This window comes from Macaca mulatta, chromosome 16 (genome assembly GCF_049350105.2).
Source record: "Macaca mulatta isolate MMU2019108-1 chromosome 16, T2T-MMU8v2.0, whole genome shotgun sequence".
NCBI lineage: Eukaryota > Metazoa > Chordata > Mammalia > Primates > Cercopithecidae > Macaca > Macaca mulatta.
In genome coordinates, this window is record NC_133421.1 from 10,114,527 (window position 1) to 10,132,865 (window position 18,339).

At 42.7% G+C, this 18,339-nt stretch overlaps 1 protein-coding gene and 1 long non-coding RNA gene across 20 annotated transcripts in view; one reads left to right on the forward strand and one right to left on the reverse strand.

Moving 5' to 3' along the window:
• The window catches only part of MYH10 (myosin heavy chain 10), a 153,812-nt gene extending 135,714 nt beyond the window's left edge, over window positions 1-18,098 (reverse strand). For 11 of the 19 annotated variants that reach the window (XM_077970332.1, XM_077970328.1, XM_077970323.1 and 8 more), the window contains exons 1-2: window positions 17,292-17,396; window positions 9,703-10,078 (exon numbers count right to left, since the gene is read on the reverse strand). Coding sequence is in view for 10 of the 19 variants with exons in the window: in XM_015118584.3 (XP_014974070.3) it covers window positions 9,703-10,047 (345 nt within the window). In the remaining 9 variants the exon portion in view is untranslated. Of the gene's footprint in view, window positions 1-9,702; window positions 10,079-10,223; window positions 10,309-16,348; window positions 16,602-17,103; window positions 17,397-17,558 lie in introns of those variants that run through there. The other 8 variants (XM_077970331.1, XM_077970327.1, XM_077970325.1 and 5 more) reach the window with 4 other exon arrangements.
• LOC144335317 (uncharacterized) lies at window positions 1,604-2,610 on the forward strand. Its single transcript, XR_013406091.1, has 2 exons — window positions 1,604-2,411; window positions 2,542-2,610. It is a non-coding gene; the product is annotated as an uncharacterized LOC144335317 (long non-coding RNA).
• Window positions 18,099-18,339: the final 241 nt, after the last annotated feature.

Here is an 18,339-nt window from a genome sequence, read left to right on the forward strand (position 1 = left end):
ATTAAACAACAAAAGCACATAAATTAGGAAGGAAGAGGAAAGAAAATTGTTCAGGTGTTCTCAGGCTCTACCTATTATGGTCTACAAAGGAATAAGAGGCTCCACATATCTAATAGGTCGAGGATCCATGTTAGAATAGGTAACCACTAAAAGAATAGCTAAGAGAACAGCAAAACGGTATAGCTAATGGGGCGATAAGACAGAATAATAAAAATTAACCAATGGAAAAAAAAAGATTAAAAAAAACATAGAGCAGGTAGGATAAAAAGCAAGCAATGAATCAGAGGACAGATTTAAGCTAAAATTTAACAGTCATTATATCACGTGTACATAAACTAAACATTCCAGCTAAAAAATATTGTCAGATGTGAGACAAAAATAACCACCATAGGCAATTTATAAGAGACATATTTTAAATGCACAGGCACAGAAAAGCTGAAAGTAAGTTAAGAAAGCAATTAACCACACAAACGCTAATCAAAAAAAAAAAAAAAAAGCTATTGCAAATACCAGACTTTGCAAGAAAACAACATCACTAAAAATGACCATTCCATGATCTGACATCAAATTTCTACATCTGTATATACGTGATAATAGCTTCAGCATGTACATAGCAAAAATGGACAGAAGTAAAAAGGAAGGGATTTTCACAGTAATTGAAATGACAGATAATAAAGTATCCGTATTTTTCAAGTGCATAATGACCCTTTACCAAACTAATCGCATAACAAACCATAAAGCAAGTCTAACAAATATAAAAGGATTGAAATTATTGAAGGCATGTTCTTTGACCAAGGGGGGAATCTATTAGAAATAATAAAATAAACCTGAAGATCCCCTAGATTTAGAAAGTAAACAATTCACTTTTTTTTTTTTTTTTTTTTAGGTGGATTCTCACTCTGTTGTTCAGGCTGGAGTGCAGTGGCGCGATCTCAGCTCACTGCAGCCTCTGCCTTCCGGGTTCAGGCGATTCTCCTTCCTCAGCCTTCTGAGTAGCTGGGATCACAGGCATGTGCCACCACACCTGGCTAATTTTTGAATTTTTAGTAGAGACAGGGTTTCACCATTTTGGCCAGGCTGGTCTCGAACTCCTGGCCTCAAGTGATTCATCCACTTCAGCCTCCCAAAGTGTTAGGATTACAGGCATGAACCACTGTGCCTAGCCTAAGCAATCCACTTCTGAATTACCCAGAGTCAAAGAAAACATCCTCATTAATTTCAACTGAATGATAATAAAATGTAACATATTAAAACTTGTAGAATACAGCTCTAGCAGTACTTAGAATGAAATTTACAGCTTTTAAAGCACACATAGAGAGGACCAACAAAGTCAAAAGTCTATTATTTGCAAAGAATAAAAAAATTGATAAGCCTCTGGTGACACTCATTTTAAAATGATACAAATAAATTATCAGTATCAGGAATAAGAGAAAACATGACTATAAATCCTACAGAAAATAAGCATATTATGAACAACTTATACAAATAAATTTGAACATTTAGATGAAACAGATAAATTCCTAGACAAACATAATTATCAAAACTGACACAAGGCCAGGAGCAGTGGCTCACGTCTGTAATCCTAACACTTTGGGAGGTCAAGGTAGGTAAATTGCTTGAGTTCAGGGTTTCGAGACAAGACTGGCCAACATGGTGAAATCCCGTCTATAAAAAATACAGAAATTAGCCGGGCATGGTCCCAGCTACTTAGGAGGCTAAGGCAGGAAGATTACATGAGCCCAGGACTTCAAGGCTGCATGAGTTATGATTGCACCACTGCAATCTAGCCGGGGTGACAGAGTGAGACCCTGTCTCAAAAAAAAAAAAAAAAAAAAAAGAAAAGAAAAGAATTAAAAAAAAACCACACAAATAAAAATCTGAAAAGTTCTATATCTATTACAGAAAAACTTCCCCACAAAGAAAACACTATCATTACTTTAAAAAGAAATAACATCAATCCTATCCAAACTCTTCCAGAGAACAAAGATTAAACATTTCCCAATTCATTTGATAAAACCAGCATAATCTTGATAGCAAAATATGACAAAGGTATTATAAGAAAGGAAAATTTTAAGTTAATCTCACTGATGAATGTAGATGCAAAAATCCTAAACAAAATACTAGCAAACAGATTCTAGGAATCTCACTCTCTCTTTGTGTATACATAAAGAATACTTGGTCTTTGCAAGGTTAATTTACACTCAAAAATATGCATAATTCTCCACAATAACAAAATAAGAAGAAAAATCACATTATCATCTCATTAAATAATGAAAAACATTTGATAAATTAACATCCATTAATTTTTTTCAAAATCATCCATTCAGGATAAAAAAATCACCCATTCAGGAATACAAGAAAATCTCCCTTAATCTGATAAAGAATCAGTATTTAAAAAAACACCAATTACAGCAAATATCATTCTTAATGATGAAATGTTGAAAGCTTTCCCTCTGAGATCAGAAATGATACAAGGATGCCTCCGATTATCACTTCTGTTCAAAAACCACTGTACTGAAAATTCTAGACAGTGCAATAAAGCAAGTAAAAGAAATGTGTGTGAACTGGCTGGGCATGGTGGCCCATGCCTATAATCCCAACAGTTTGGGAGGCTGAGGTAGGTAGATTGCTTTTGCCGAGTAGTTCGTCACCAGCCTGGGCAACATGGCAAAACCCTGTCTCTACAAAAATACAAAAATCAGCCAGGCATGGTGGTACGTGCCTGTGGTCCCTGCTACTCGGGAGGCTGAGGTGAGAGTATCGCTTGAGCCCAGGAGGTTGAGGGTGTATTAAGCCACGAGTATCCCACTGCACTCCAGCCTGGTTGACAGAGCAAAACCTTGTCTCCAAAAAAAAAAAAGAAAAGTATAAGATTTAGTAAAAAATAAAACTCATTATTTGTGGACAACACGTGTGCTCATAGAAAATCCAACAGAATTTTTAGCTAAACTATTATAACCAATAAGTAAACTTAGGTCACTGAAGATAAAGTCAATATACAAAAATTAATTGTGAAAAATACAGTATTTCTACATAATGGTAACAATTACGTATATATTATCCATATACCATATGAATTATAAGGGAAACATTTAAACACCATTTAAATAATATTCAAATAAAATAAAATATCCAAAAATAAATAACAAAAGATGTTCATGGCCTCTACAAAGAAAACTATAAAACAATATTAATAAAAATTTAGAACTAAATAAATGAGTTTACTCAGGAATTAAAGATAAAATATTATAAAGATCTAATTTCTCCCCAAACTGATCTACAGAATCAATAAGATCCCAATCAAAATTTCAACAAGGTTGTGTGCGTAAATGAAAAACCGACAAGCAGATTCTAAAATTATATTGAAATGCCAAGAACTTAACAGCCAAAACAATCTTTAAAGAACAAAAAGGAGAGGATTTACCACACTAAATACCAAGACACATTATAAAGCTGTAATAATTAAGAAAATGTGATATTAGCTAGAAGATAGGCACATGGACCCAGGAAATATAATAGAGTCAAAAGCATACTTATGAACCCTGATTTATGACTAAGATGCCACTTCAGAGCAGTGGAGAAAAGATTATGTTTTAGTAAATGGCACTGGGTCAACTGGCTAGCCATATGGAAAAATAAATGAATCTTGTCCCAACCTCACACCATACACAACATTCAATTCCAGATGGAATTAAGGCTGACCCTAAGGAAAGAATCATCAAATTCCCTTCCCCTCTGGCTTCAAACTGAGTTCAACCAATGGTAGACATCAACAGGAGACTAAGGGTGAGAACAGAAGGTCAGGATATTTATTCCCTAGGCTCCCTCCCAACCATGAGCTGACTTTCATGCCTCTAAGGAAGGCAATTCCTGTCAGGTAGCCCTCTCCACACAGGTACCTCTCTGAGTTGAGGCAACAGCTCTTTTCTAAGGCTTCTTTAAAGATCAAGATGTTTCAAGGGCTCTCAGCCATCACTGCTGCTGAGATACTGCACTAGTACTCATTTATTTTTTTAAACCCTACCCACATTATTTGTAAAACCCTTCATTAAACTCTCAAATACCTAGTTTGAGAGCCTTCTGTTTCCTTCTGGGACTCTAACTAAATCAGACATTATCTAGAAAAGCTGAAGATATGAGTTACAGATCTGCACATTCTATCATCCAGGAATTCCACTCCTAGTTACACATCTTACAGAAAGGCATGCCTATTGTGCACTAAGTACATGTATATGGTTGTTCATTGAAGCACTGATCATAATATTACCAAGACAGAAAAAAACAGTGTACAAAACAGCGGAATAGTTAGATAAATTTATTAGGTCAAAAATACTATGATGGAATACTATATTCCAACAAAAATGAAAAAACTACTCAAACTTTTAAAATTTCAGGGCCTTTTTGCACTCTTAGAAATTATTAAGGACCCCAAAGACCTTTTGTTTCATATAAAATATAAAGTTTTACAAATATCTATTCATTCTAAAACAGTAAATATATTACATGTTAACATAAATAACATTTCTTATGAAAAACAACTTTTCATTTCCAAAACAAAAGTGAGAAGAATGGCACTGTTTTACATTCTTGCGAAACTTTTATTGTCTAGCTTAATCGAAAACAACTCAATTTTCATGTCTATTTCTGTATTCAGTCTATTGTAATATGTTGTTTTGGATGAAGCATATGAAGAAAGCAGACTTACAGATATTTAGTTGGAAAAGACAGGAACGGTTTAACAGTCTTTTCAGATAATCGTGGATACTTATCTTCGACACTACTAACACTTAACAAGTGACAATTTCATTTTTTCTTTTTTTTGAGACGGAGTTTCACTCTTGTTGCCCAGGCTGGAGGGCAATGGCACGATCTTGGCTCACTGCAACCTCTGTCTCCTGGTTGTCCTGACTTAGCCTCCCAAGTAGCTGGGACAACAGGCATGTGCCACCAAGCCTGGTTGATTTTGTATTTTTAGTAGAGACAGGGTTTCTCCATGTTGGTCAGGCTGGTCTCGAACTCCCGGCCTCTGGTGATCCGCCTGCCTCAGCCTCTCAAAGTGCTGGGATTACAGGCGTTAGTCACTGCGACCGGCCAACAAGTGATAATTTCTTAAAATTTAGATGCAAGGTACCATCTGAAACCCTATCAGTGAACTTCTCATATTCCACTGCATCAAAATCTACTGGTTTATCTTGCGTACCCATGCATGATTTCGTGACACCATACACACATCATTAAATTATGCAAGTCTTTCAAATGATGACATTTCACTATATGACATCAAAAAAACCCACTTTCATTATTATCACCATCTATCATATCAGAAAGGTTTTTAAGTATTGACATGCTGTCAAGTTCATGATGGTAGATACAAGTTTCCTAAAATTCTAATTTTTACATAAAACCTCAAATTTTATCATTGGCAACAAATACAGTCAGTTGTTTTCTTTGAAGTGACAGGCTCGTTTTGTTCATTTTCAAGAAAATGTCTGCCAAATACCTCTTTTTTTTTTTTTTTTTTTTTTTTTTTTTTTTTTTTTGAGATGGAGTCTCGCTCTGTCGCCCAGGCTGGAATGCAGTGGCGCGATCTCGGCTCACTGCAAGCTCCGCCTCCCGGGTTCACGCCATTCTCCTGCCTCAGCCTCCCGAGTAGCTGGGACTACAGGCGCCCACAACCGCGCCCGGCTAATTTTTTTTTTTTTTTTTTTTTTTTTTTGTATTTTTAGTAGAGACGGGGTTTCACCGTGGTCTCGATCTCCTGACCTTGTGATCCGCCCGCCTCGGCCTCCCAAAGTGCTGGGATTACAGGCGTGAGCCACCGCGCCCGGCCTCAAATGAAAATAGTATTCTATTTAAAAAGTAGCAAGTTTAGCTTGCAACTCAAATAACTACCCACATGCTAGTCCTCAAGGCAACCATCATACATTGATATGCATCAGAAGTGCTTTAGGCATACTTACCATTTCGTCACACCGAATATTAAAAAACTGTATTCCCAAAGGTTGAGATTTAATAAAATCAGTTATTTTTCCTGCTTTGCCAAGAACATTCTTGAGCGAAATTGCATTTTTTTTAAAAGTGCCAATAAGTGGCAGTGAAGAATAAAATGGTTCTAGTACACTTTGGTCCTATTACACTGCCTTTATTCATGATAAGGTGTCAGGAGTTTTATTTATCATTGCTTTTGCACCATCACTACAAATGTCAACAGTAAAAAGGGCTGATGACATATTCGGATTATTATAAAAATAGTTTTAACCTTGTGTGCTCCTCTGAGAGGGTCTCAGGGAAATCCTAGGGGGTCCAGACCACACTTTGGGAGCTACTGAGTTACATCAACGTAAAACGATATGAATAAATCTTAAAAATGTAATCCTAAGCCAACAACAACAAAAGACACAAAAGGCTACACACTAGGAGAACAACAACAAAAGACACAAAAGGCTACACACTAGGAGATTCATTTATAAAAAAATTCAAAAACAGGCAAAACTAGGCCGGGCGCGGTGGCTCATGCCTATAATCCCAGCACTTTGGGAGGCCAAGGCAGGTGGATCACTTGAGGTCAGGAGTTCAAGACCAGCCTGGCCAATATGGTGAAACTCCATCTCTACTAAAAATACAAAAAATTATCTGGGTATGGTGGCTCGAGCCTGTAATCCTAGCTAATAGGGAGGCTGAGGCAGGAGAATCACTTGAACCAGGAGGCAGAGGTTGCAGTGAGCCAAGATCGTACCACTACACTCCAGCCTGGGCGACAGAGCAAGACTGTCTCAAAAAAAAACCAAAAACAAAAACAGGCAAAACTAAACTGTGTCATTTAGGGATGCATACTTCATTGATAAAACACAATGGGAGATTTTTCACACACTTAGTAACTGACAAATTAAGCAGACAAAAAGTAGCAAGGCTATGGAAGATATAAACAATACAATTAAAAAGCTTAATCTAATGGCCATATATAGAACCCTATATTCAACAATAACAGAATATACATTCTTTGCAAACACATACAGACCACGCATAAAAGCTGACAATATACTACACAAAAAATGTCTCCTATATGAACAACATTCTGTGATTGAGATGTAATTTTAAAAATCAATAATAAAAAGATAACTTAAAAATCAACATTTTGAAATTTTACAAATACACTTTTAAATGGTTCACTAGTTAATCATCATAGAAATTAGAAAATATTTAGAACTGAAGAATAAATACTATATATAGAAACTTGTGATGTGAGCTAAAACAGTATTAGAGAAGACATTTACAGTTTTTAAACTGTTTTATTAGGAAAGAAGATGAAAATTAATGACCTGAGAAATTGGGGGTCAGAGAGAATAAATCCAAAGAAAAGGTGAGAAAAGAACATAACTAAACCTGTTAGCAACCTAATTTGTTTAAATAAGTTTTTGTTATATCTTATCTATAGAAATATGTCCAAAAAAGGTTCTACCCAAATTATCCTAGTATCTGTATCATTGCGCCTCAACTGATCATCTCAACTGGCTGGTTAATTTCAAAGCCCAATACATATTTATCACAATGCTAGCATGGCTCTCTTCAACCTCATCCTCTTGACGAGACGGACTTTAGAGTCAAGTTCTCCAACTAGAACCTTAGGTAAGAACCCTTTCTCCACCCAACTAATTGAAGATATGATCCTCCCAAACCCCCACCTCTGTGTGACCTTGAGTCTTTGAGAAAAACCCAGATTCTCCTGCAGAAGGAGGCTGTGCTTTGAGAAGAAACTCGGAAGTTCACTCAGGTTGTCTGTGAGTTAAGTTTGAAAAAAAATCCAACAAACTCATAAGAGATAACTGTAAAATCTCTGAATTATGTGAAATGGCTGCAAAACAAAAACAAAAAAACCTGTCCTTTCTTTCATTCCTTTTCTACTTAGCTCCCTTTGCAGCTACCTCCAGCTGCCAGTGTGGGAAATCAAGGTGAAGGCTGGCAGAAAGGCAGCCTGGCTCCTCTTCACACTGCACAGCTTTTGATGGTGACATCACATTTCCATACCTGCACAACTGATTGCAATGGGCTTCATCTGAAACTGATCCACCTCTCGAATCTTACACGTCGACATTACAGTCTGACCACAACCTCCTAAGTTTGCAGTTTTCTCACCCCTTCACTCCATGATCCCTGTTCATCAACATTCTGGAAACCTCCAGGCCTTGACCCATCAGCCTCTTCCAGCCAGACTCCCATTCCTACCGAACCAGGACTCTAAAGACAGCCACTGAATCCTCCTCTCACTGTGGGAGCCACGGAGATCCAAAGCCCCCACACTCACAGACCTAGGGCAATCCCATGGTCTGGCAAAATCACACAGCCAGACAAAACTGCGGTCGCCCTACACGTGGTTATTCAGTCTCAGCTGGACTCTCAATGCTACTCTCCAATTGCTTTCTTATCCCTGGCTTAGTCTGAAATTGGATAAGGGTTGTTCCTAAGCCTTTCCATTCTCCTCAAGCCACCGTTCCAACCCTGTGGCCTCTTACTCTCCTATCTCATAGAGAAGAAAATAAGGGAGATCTATCAGGCTTGGCTGAAACTACTCTGGCAAAGGTCATGAATGAATCATTCTTTTCTCAGCTTTTCTCATGGCTAGCTGCCTCCCACCAGTCAGACTCCAGCTCAAATGCTACCTTCACAAACAGCCCTTAACTGACCCGCTGGGGAAAGCCATCCTCCTACATACTCTCTCCATAGCCCTGTTTCATTTCCTCATCGGACATTTCACAAAGGCAGAGACCTGGCCTGTCTTCTTCACTGTACTACCCCCAGCACCTAGAGCACAGGGGACACTTAAGAAATATTCCTTAAACTAATTCTGTGGGAAAACTACCTCTGATTGACTGAAGTTTGAATTATTCATGACCTTCAGTAGCATACTCCTTGTGTAAAATTCAAAAACCCTTTTCCAATTTCAAACCACGACCATCAACTTTTCTCCCTACTTCCCTTCATCATCAGTTGAAGTCCCATACATGCCATCTCCTTCAAATCATTGCCACCTGTCTACCATTGCCTCAAACCTATTTTGTCATTTTTAGTATCTGGCTTACATTTTTCCTCTCTACATTATCCCTTATGATTTTCAGTAACTTCTTCTACATGGTCAGTGACATAGTCGGTGACTTCAACATTCATATCAGCAGCTAACCACAGGACGACCCCAGCCAGCCTCAATCTTACCCTAATTGTTTCCTCTTAAAAACCTCAGCATTCATCTTTCCTACTTCCCCACATCCAGTGAAGCTGTTCATGCTGTCCACAGAAATTTCTAAGCTTACAGCCCCTCCACTTTACCCTCTTGGGTATGCACTTGATTTTCTACCGTTTTGCTGTCTGCATCCTATTAATGCAACTCTCTTTACCTTATTAAACCTTCTGGTCTTCCTGTTACATGCTCTCTCCCACCTTATTATGCTCCAGAACACCACTACAAAAGTCTTCAAATGCCATTTTATTATATGTAGTTGCAGGCTGTATTATTTAAACTTAATGTGTTAAGATTCAAAGAGAAGCAAGACCTGGGTAAGCAAGCAACAAATCTTGCTTAAATAGAAATAGAAATTAGTTAAACAGAGAGTTTGGGTATTCCACATTCTCATTTGATTATGACAAGATGTATAATTTACATTAATTCCTAGCTACCACTTCACATGATTATTTGGAAGAAATACTTACATAGATAAGTCCTGAATAGTAGCGATCCTTCAGATTATGTAAAACGGAAGCTTCATTCAAGCATGTCAATTCTGCCATATCCTCCACCTTGGAAAACTTAGGTGGGTTCATCTTCTGAATATCATCTTTGTTGACCATTGCTTTCTTTCCATTCTCTGCCAGCTCCACCATAACTTCATCTCCCCGTTCTTCTTTGATACTAGCTGCCTCAAAACCATGGCGTTCTGATGGAATCCACACTAGCTTTTTAGCTGTCCAATCAGCTTGAGTGGCAGGGTTGTAAATGACAGCCCTGTCCACAAAGAGATACCTCTCCGGATCTTCAAGCCCAGTTCTCTGCGCCATTGTAAATGGAAGGATCCAAGAGCAATCGCCTCTAAAAGAGGAGGAGTGCAAAATTAGATGTTTAAGAAACACAAAAGAATGTACACGTTTTTCTTTCCTACGAAACTTAAAGCCTTAGATTAAGCATTAACTCTGTGTTAAGGGGCTGGGGTATACCTCTTCGCAGCCATACTAACCGAGTTTCCAAGGTTAATTTCAGGGGTGACCACAAATTATGGCTCTGGTTGTCTGATGAACTGGTTTGCCCTCAGTTACTGAGGGCTAAAAAAAAAAAAAAAAAAAAAGAAGAAAAAGCAAAGTTACAGGTTGACCTTTTTTTTTTTTTTCTTTATCTCCTCTTTCACCCTCACCACAAATTAAACAGGGAGTTGAAAAGGGAAAAAAAAAAAAAAAAAAACAAAGATGGGTAATAAAAGGTTCATGAAATGGTACCGGTATTAATACGACCACAAGGAAACAGCTACAAAAACACATGATTGTCAGAGGAGTAAAGAATCTAAAGAATCTAAAACATGCCTCCCATTCTACCCTCAGATAACAGACTTAAAGTTCTTCTTATGAATAACCCAAATCAGTCTCCCTATAGCTTTTCTATGGCCCCATGAGTCTTAATGTGATCAACTGGGGCCACAAAACACAAGCATAACTCGGCTTCACATAGCAGCCTTTCGAATATGTCATGGTAGCTGTTCAGGCCTCCATTCCCACCCTGCAGCTCCTCCACCCCTCATTCACCAAGACTCCTTCCCCTGCCCGATCTCTTGCCTAAACAGACGCCAATATGCTTGTCTCCCTCTAAAGTGTGTGGCCCAGAAGCAAACATCATAGCCCGGATACGGTCTGACCAGTGCAGAAGAAAAAGGAACCATCAACAATCTTGGCCACATCGAGGAAAGTACTGGTTCTGTGACATTTACAATTAGTGTATCTCAAGACCTAGTTGGTTTATTTAGCACCCATTTACTATTGGCTCACAAAGAGCTAGCAGAGAAAGCTCCACCACTTTGTGGCTAAGCTACGTCCCCTCCTCTACTTGTGCATTAGCTTTTTGGACCAAATGACAGGATTTTACATCCATCATCATCTTTCTGATGTGACTCATTATGATTGCCTGACAGGATCTTTTTGGGATTTGATACCAACTTAAACATTTTTGCTGCTACTCCAAATTCCAAGTTATTATAAATTTCATAGGCATGGTTTCCATGACTTCACTCAAACCAACAGAAGCAGCCAACTGAGTACCTACTCTTGCTCTATCCAATCCCCACTTCTCCCCTCCCTTCACTCCACTCCCCTAGCCAAAAATGCTAGGGGTTCTTTGAAGGCAAAAGGAAATCATAAAGTAGTCTAAGGTTGTTAAGAGGTTCTTGAGTCCATCAGCTAATCTCAAGTTCAACGAAATCCCTGAAATGGTATAAAAATATTATGCACTTAGTGTGTGCGTATATGTGCTATAACTTTCTCTAGCTTCTAAAGGGCTCTATTTGTATCCTAAAAGACTAATCACTGATAGTGGTTACACATTCTAGCCCTTTAACCCCTAATAATAATTTACTAGAACCAGCTGGGTGCAGAGGCTTATACCTGCAATCCCAGCACTTTGGAAGGCTGAGATGGGTGGATCACCTGAGATCAGGAGTTCGAGACCAGCCTGGCCAACATGGTGAAACCCCATCTCCACTAAAAATACCAAAAAATTAGCCAGGCATGGTGGTGGGTGCCTGTAATCCCAGCCACTCAGGAGGCTGAGGTAGGAGAATTGCTTGAACCTGGGAGGCGGAGGTTGCAGTGAGCCGAGATCGTGCCACTGCACTCCAGGCTGGGTGACAGAGCGAGACTCCGTCTCGAAAACAAACAAACAAAAATAAATTAAAAAAAAAATTTACTAGAACCAAATAGCTAAGATTCTTCAGAAAGTATTTGTTGCAATGTAATGCATTACAAACACTCACCCTCTATAGTAGCGGCTATCAAATTCTGGCACGCATTTGCAGCACCTAGAGGGTTTATTAAAATACAGATTGCTGGGCTGTATCCCAGAATACCTGATTCAGTAGGTAGAGGGTAGAACCTGAGAACTTTTTTTTTTTTTTGAGACGGAGTTTCACCCTGTTACCCAGGCTGGAGTGCAGTGGGTGCAATCTCAGCTCACTGCAACCTCTGCCTCCAAGGTTCAAGTGATTCTCCTGCCTCAGCCTCCCAAGTGGCTGGAATTACAGGCACCTGCCACCATGACCAGCTAATTTTTGTATTTTTAGTAGAAACAGGGTTTCACCATGTTGGCCAGGTTGGTCTTGAACTCCTTACCTCAGGTGATCCACCCGCCTGGGCCTCCCAAAGTGCTGGGATTACAAGCATGAGCCACCGCGCCCAGCCTGAGCCTTAGAATTTGTATTTCTAACAAGTTCCCAGATGCTGCTGCCTTTGCTGGTCCCAGGACACATTTGACAACCACTGCTCCAAAGTTCTGTGGTTGCTATATAGGTGCGCCACTGCTACCAGCAGATATGTTAAAGTAGAAAAAGAGGTTGAAAACCAAATTCTAGACTAATTCATAACAATTTATATAACATGTTGATGTCTTAAAGGTTATAGACTTGGATAAAACAAAAATCGCAAAATAAGATGAAACAAAAAAAAAATCACAAAACGTGATTAATGTTATTAAAACTTGTATACAAATAAAATTGTTAATACATTTTATACCTAAACTTGCATTAGTCTTCTAAGGCATCCTCTTGGGAGGGCAATACAGAAAACATTCATGGGCACACGTACATTCTGCATAATAGTTTTAAAAGCCCATTACCTCTAGGGACTGGTCTAATAACATTATTAACAAGTCTTCTCTTTCCAACTTAAACATTGCACACTGGTAAGAACAAAGGAGGCCAGGCGGGGTGGCTCACGCCTGTAATCCCAGCACTTTGGGAGCGCAAGGCAGGTAGATCGCTTGAGTCCAGGTGTTCAAGATCAGCCTGGGCAACATGGCAAAACCCCATCTCTACAAAAAATACAAAAAATTAGCCGGGCTTGGTGGCACAAGCCTGTAGTCCCAGTTCTTCGGGAGGGTGAGGCAGGAAGATCACTTGAGCCAGGAGGCAGAAGTTGTAGTGAGCCGAGATCACACCACTGCACTCCAGCCTGGGCAACAGAATGAGATTCTGTCTCAAAATAATAATAATAATAATAATAAATAAAATAAAAAATTTTTAAAAAGAAGAAAGGAGGCGTGGCTTCAAGGTGGGAAACATCATAGGTAAATTTGAAGACAAATAATAGGATACACACTCCACCTTTCAGAAGGATAGAATCTATTAAAAGAAAATATACAACCATAGCAAAATATAACAAGTTTCTCTTACTATTCTTATCAGGTGTAAACTGCATATCCTGCAGAGGACTTAGGAAACTGTCTTGCTGTCAGTAGACACGCACACACTTCTTAAATTTTACAATGGACACGTAATTAGATGCTTAAATTTAGCAGGTGACTATAAATTAGAATAATTTAACAAATAACTTCTAGAACAGGTCTAGAAACAGTAGATTATATATCTTAAAATTATTTTATCAAATTGGGACATCTTAAATTTATCAGTACTTTTTTCTAGATGGGGAAATGCTTGTCATTTAGTATTTTTAAAAAACCCGATAGAACACAAAAGTGTAATTACACAGCATGTTCCCAATTTTGTGGGGAAGACTACATACACGCATGTATTTTTTTTTTTAAATGGAACAAATATTCACTGGGTCTTTACTGGGTAGTAGGATTACCAATTACTTTCACTTTTTCAGACACTTCTACAACTAAACACTATGAGGATAGTTGTCTGTTCCATGCTGTATCTTGAGCGTTTTGTCTAGTCCCCGGTATATAACAGGGGCTCTGTACTTATTGATCAATACTTACTTGAATGGTCCTAACCCTTATAGTGAAATTCAACTTCTCCACAACCAAAAAGCTATTATTCCTTCAACTCCTGACCCAAATGCCATCCTTTCAGAAGTTCTTTTCAGGTCAATGTGGCAATTCAATCCTTTTCCTTCTCCTAACATTTTGTACTGTTCTCCTGACTTTCTTCTTAACCTACCCTGCGTTGCACCAGAGGGCTTTGCAGGTGGAAAGTGCTCATATTATTGTTTAACTGACAGAGTTCATGAGACCATTGAAGATATTTTGTTCGGTTTAATTCTTCACTTGTGATTGCCAAATACATTTATTTAACTCCATTGTACATTTGGTACCCAATCTGGATAATACTGGTGTTTAACAGTGTACCACTCACCAGTGCTTTGCTTTGCAGAAAGGACAACACTATGATTTTTAAAACAGCAGATACCATTGTCATATATCACTAATTACGGCCAGACACTATTCTAAGCAGTTTACATATGTCAACTCTTAATCCTCACAACAGCCCTATGAGGTAGGCACTATTAATATCTCCATTTTACAGATGAATCTGAGGTATAGAGAAAGCCAATAACCAGCCCAAGGGCACACAGCTAACAAGCAGCAGAGCTGGGATTAAACTCAGAGTTCAGCTCCAGACTACCCGCTACAATGATGGAAGGTGACATGGAGGAAATTTTGAAGGGTGTGGAGTATACAACGCTACATACTACCTTTCTACTAAATAAAAACCCAATCAATTATGGCTTAAAAAGTATAGGCCTGGCCAAGAAATCATCTGGCTAAGGTTTTATATTTTATAGAAAAAGATACCCATAACTTAGGGGAAATAAGGATAAACAGGAGTCTTTTTGTTAGCAGACATAAAGATGGTCTGAGGGTTATTGGTGTCATTTGAAATTGCTGCCTAATTATAATTAAATCATTTATCTGTGTATGAATTAGCCCCCTACAGAGCCGAAGTTCCCATCCCTTTCAGTGGTTTGACACACACACACCCCTGGGGCTCCACCCCCAAGTCATTTTTCACTTCCAGTGAAATGCCACCCAGCAAACTTATCAACCTCCTCGCAGCACTTAACTGTAAGTGTGGACAGAGGCAAACAATTCAATTTTATGAACGGCCTGCATATAGAAAGGCAAACAAGAAGGATGGATAAATTAACCATGACAGAGCATCCATCTATAACAGATGAGCTAAAACAGAACTGTCCCAATTTGTGTATTGCTACCATTGAGGTCACTTACATGACAGGGCGGGACAAGTCTGCTAATTTATCAAAATCCTTAACCCAGTGATCACAAACACAAACCAAACGCAAAAGGCCGCTACTGCTACTTATGGCCTGCCCCATCTCCCAATTAATATCTCTATGCCCTGTTAAATATTTCCAAAACTAGGATCCAACCCCAGGAACTTTAATTCCTCATATGCGATAACAAAGTACATAAACCGCTGAAGCATAGAGTCTTCCACCCTACAACGTGCCCTTCAAGATTTCCTCCATCTCACCTTCCATCCCAGCTGCCTTCGTTGTAATGATTTCCCTACGGAGCCCAAATGAAAAGCCAGGCTCTCAGGGGTCACATCCTTCTGCTGCCAAAGCTCGTGCTATATCGCACAATTACACCATATGCTTTCTCCAGATAAGGACGCGGAAGAACTGAATTTAAGATGCAGAAGTAAGGAGATGCATAAAATGGCCACTTTTCCAGAACCCGAGACAGACAGGGTATACTTAAACATCAAAAGCAAGGGACTCAAAGAATAATTAATAAAGGCAGATTGATGAAGGAGATAAAACAATAAATAGATTATAAAGTTTTCCAGAGTGAGATACTATCAAGAATAATTAAACCTGACTCAAAGAATCCTCAGTTTCAACGTTAAAAAACAAAATCTCAGCAAAGCCAAAGTATTATGTTTGGTATTACATTATTCAGCGAAAACAGCCGTCTTTGTTTCATCTGCAGTCTGCATCTACCCCGCCTGCTTTCCCCTACCCCACCCCAGCCCACCCCACCCCCTTCCATCCACCGCAGTGATCTTGAAGGGAGCTGCAGAGGCCCTAAAGAAACACAGATAACGGCTGTAGGCAGAGGCCACGTTATCCAAACCTCACCAGCCCGGGTCTGACCCGCCGAGTCGCCAACCTCCTTCCTAAGGCCCTAGTTCCAAACAGGCCTGGCTGGGGGCCTCCCGCTTCCCAGGGCCGCATCCGCCCACCACAGGCCCACAAAGCCCCCGCAAATGGCAGGACTCCGCGGCTTCAACTTCCCTCCGACCCAATTCCAGTCCGATTTTATGGGATCAGGGTGTGACCCCCAACTGCAGAAGGCAATGAAGAGACTGCGGCGGGCCATTCCCAGCTCGCTTACACAATAAAGGGATCCCGAGGCGAGCGCTGACCCTCCCCCCCGGCCGTCCTGCTGCAGCGCGCCCCGCCACATTTCCCGCCTCGCCCCCCCAAACCGCCTGGGCCTCGCCGGGCGTCCACCCCCGGCCTAGGCGCTCCATGGAGGGCGCGGCAGGACGCCCCTCTCCCGTGCTCCTTCCCCGGCGCCGGCGGAGTCCGACCCTCCCCACGCCCGCGGCCGGCTCCGGAGCCCCTCACCCGCCGCGCGCTCCCCCGGCCGCGCAGAGCCTCTGCCCTCCTGTCCCTCCACCCACGGGTCGGGCGAGCGCCGCCCGCCTTCCAAGCCCTTGGTGAACCCCTCCAGCGCTCCGGGGAACCCGGTCCGGCCAGGCCTAACCCACCCAGCAACCCAGGCAGGGGCCCTTCCTGTCCAGCGCCCCCCCACCCGACCGCCGGGACTGCGCTTTCCAGCCCCGCTAGAATCCCCTCCCCTCCTAGGAGGCAGACACTGGCTTGCGGGGCACGCCGAAACCTCCGCCGGGGCACTAGCCCCTCGACCTCGCGTCCCCAGGGATCCCACACACCGAGAACCTGGTCCTCACGTCCCCACCCCCAGATCTCCATCCCCAGCCCCCCAGGGGTCGCCCTCCTGCACACCCAGGCCCTCATCCCCGCAGGGGTTTCACAAGGACCTCTATCCCCGCCCGTCCGGGAGTCTATCCATCTCCACCCACTGGGGTCCCATTGCCCCCAGCCCAGGACCCTGTTCAAACTAACCTAAGGTCCCCGCAGCACGAACCCTACAGCTCAGAAGCCCCTCTGTCTTCCCCAGCTCCCGCTTCGGTCCCCGGTTCCTGCCCTCCAGAGCCGCCCGGGCCCCTCAGCCCCAGGATCCATTCCTCTCTCCACAAACTGTCCCTCTGCCCTGGGCCGTGCACTCGGACCCGGGGAGCCGCACCTCTCACCTTCAGCCGAAGATGGTGGCGCGGGCGCACGTCCCCAGCCGCGACCACAGATCCAGCGCCTCAGTCCCAAACCCACCGCTGCCTCCGCCGGGCTCCTTTAGCACTGCTGCTCCGGCCTGCCCCACCCACTCCCACCCTCATTGGGCCAGCTCCACGCCCATCACCGCCGCCCCCAGACCCACTGGTTGGTTTGCGCGCCCATCTCCAAGGGAAGACGTTAGCAACCCGAACGAAGCTACCTTCCCGAGTCCAGCTCCCTCCACCCACCTGGAATGATGCTCATTGGCTCCCGCTCCCAGCCCAGACCACCGAGGCCCCAATCTCATAGGCTGGCTCTTACGCCCGTCATAGGCTCCGGGAGGTGCGGCTGGAGCAGTGGCACGCGATTGGCTGGCTCGTGTGTAGATGGACAGCTGAGGCTGGCTGGGCGCCCGGCGATCCCGCGAGGCGGCGGGTGCGGACCCCGCGGTGGCCCGCGCGCTGCGCTGACACCGGCTGTGGGGCCGCGGGGCAGGTGGGCCGCGGCAGGAAGCTGCCGCTTTGACTGCAGACTCCTCGTCCTAGCGTCTGGCAGCCGCCGCTGCCGCAGCACATTCGAGCGCCTGGTCGCCCCCTCTGCTTGCGGCAGCCGGCATTTACCGCAGCGGGACGGGGTTCCACCGCGGAGTCGCGGTCCCTCAGCGCTGCCTGCAGGGGCGGGGCGGAGCGCGGTCCAGAGGCCTGACGTCACCCCCGGGGCTGCGCGGGGTGGGGGCCGCGGCGCTGCGACTCACCTGCAGTGGGGGAGGGAACGCGGGGGAGGGCGCCGCTCCGCCCATGCGCACAGGCTTTGCCTGGTCACCGGCTGCGCTCCACGCTGCGGCCACCGTCCCGACCCCGGCCCCGGGGGGACTCTGCCGGGATCGGCTGAGGGCCGGGCCCAGGACACGATCCTCCAAGGTCGCAGTTTTGGTGTTAGCGGGGCGAGAGGCTCTCCTGCCCAGCCTCCAGGCAAGGCTGAGATTCCAGAAGAATGAGAAGAGAACCGACCTTGGAGAGAAAACTTAGA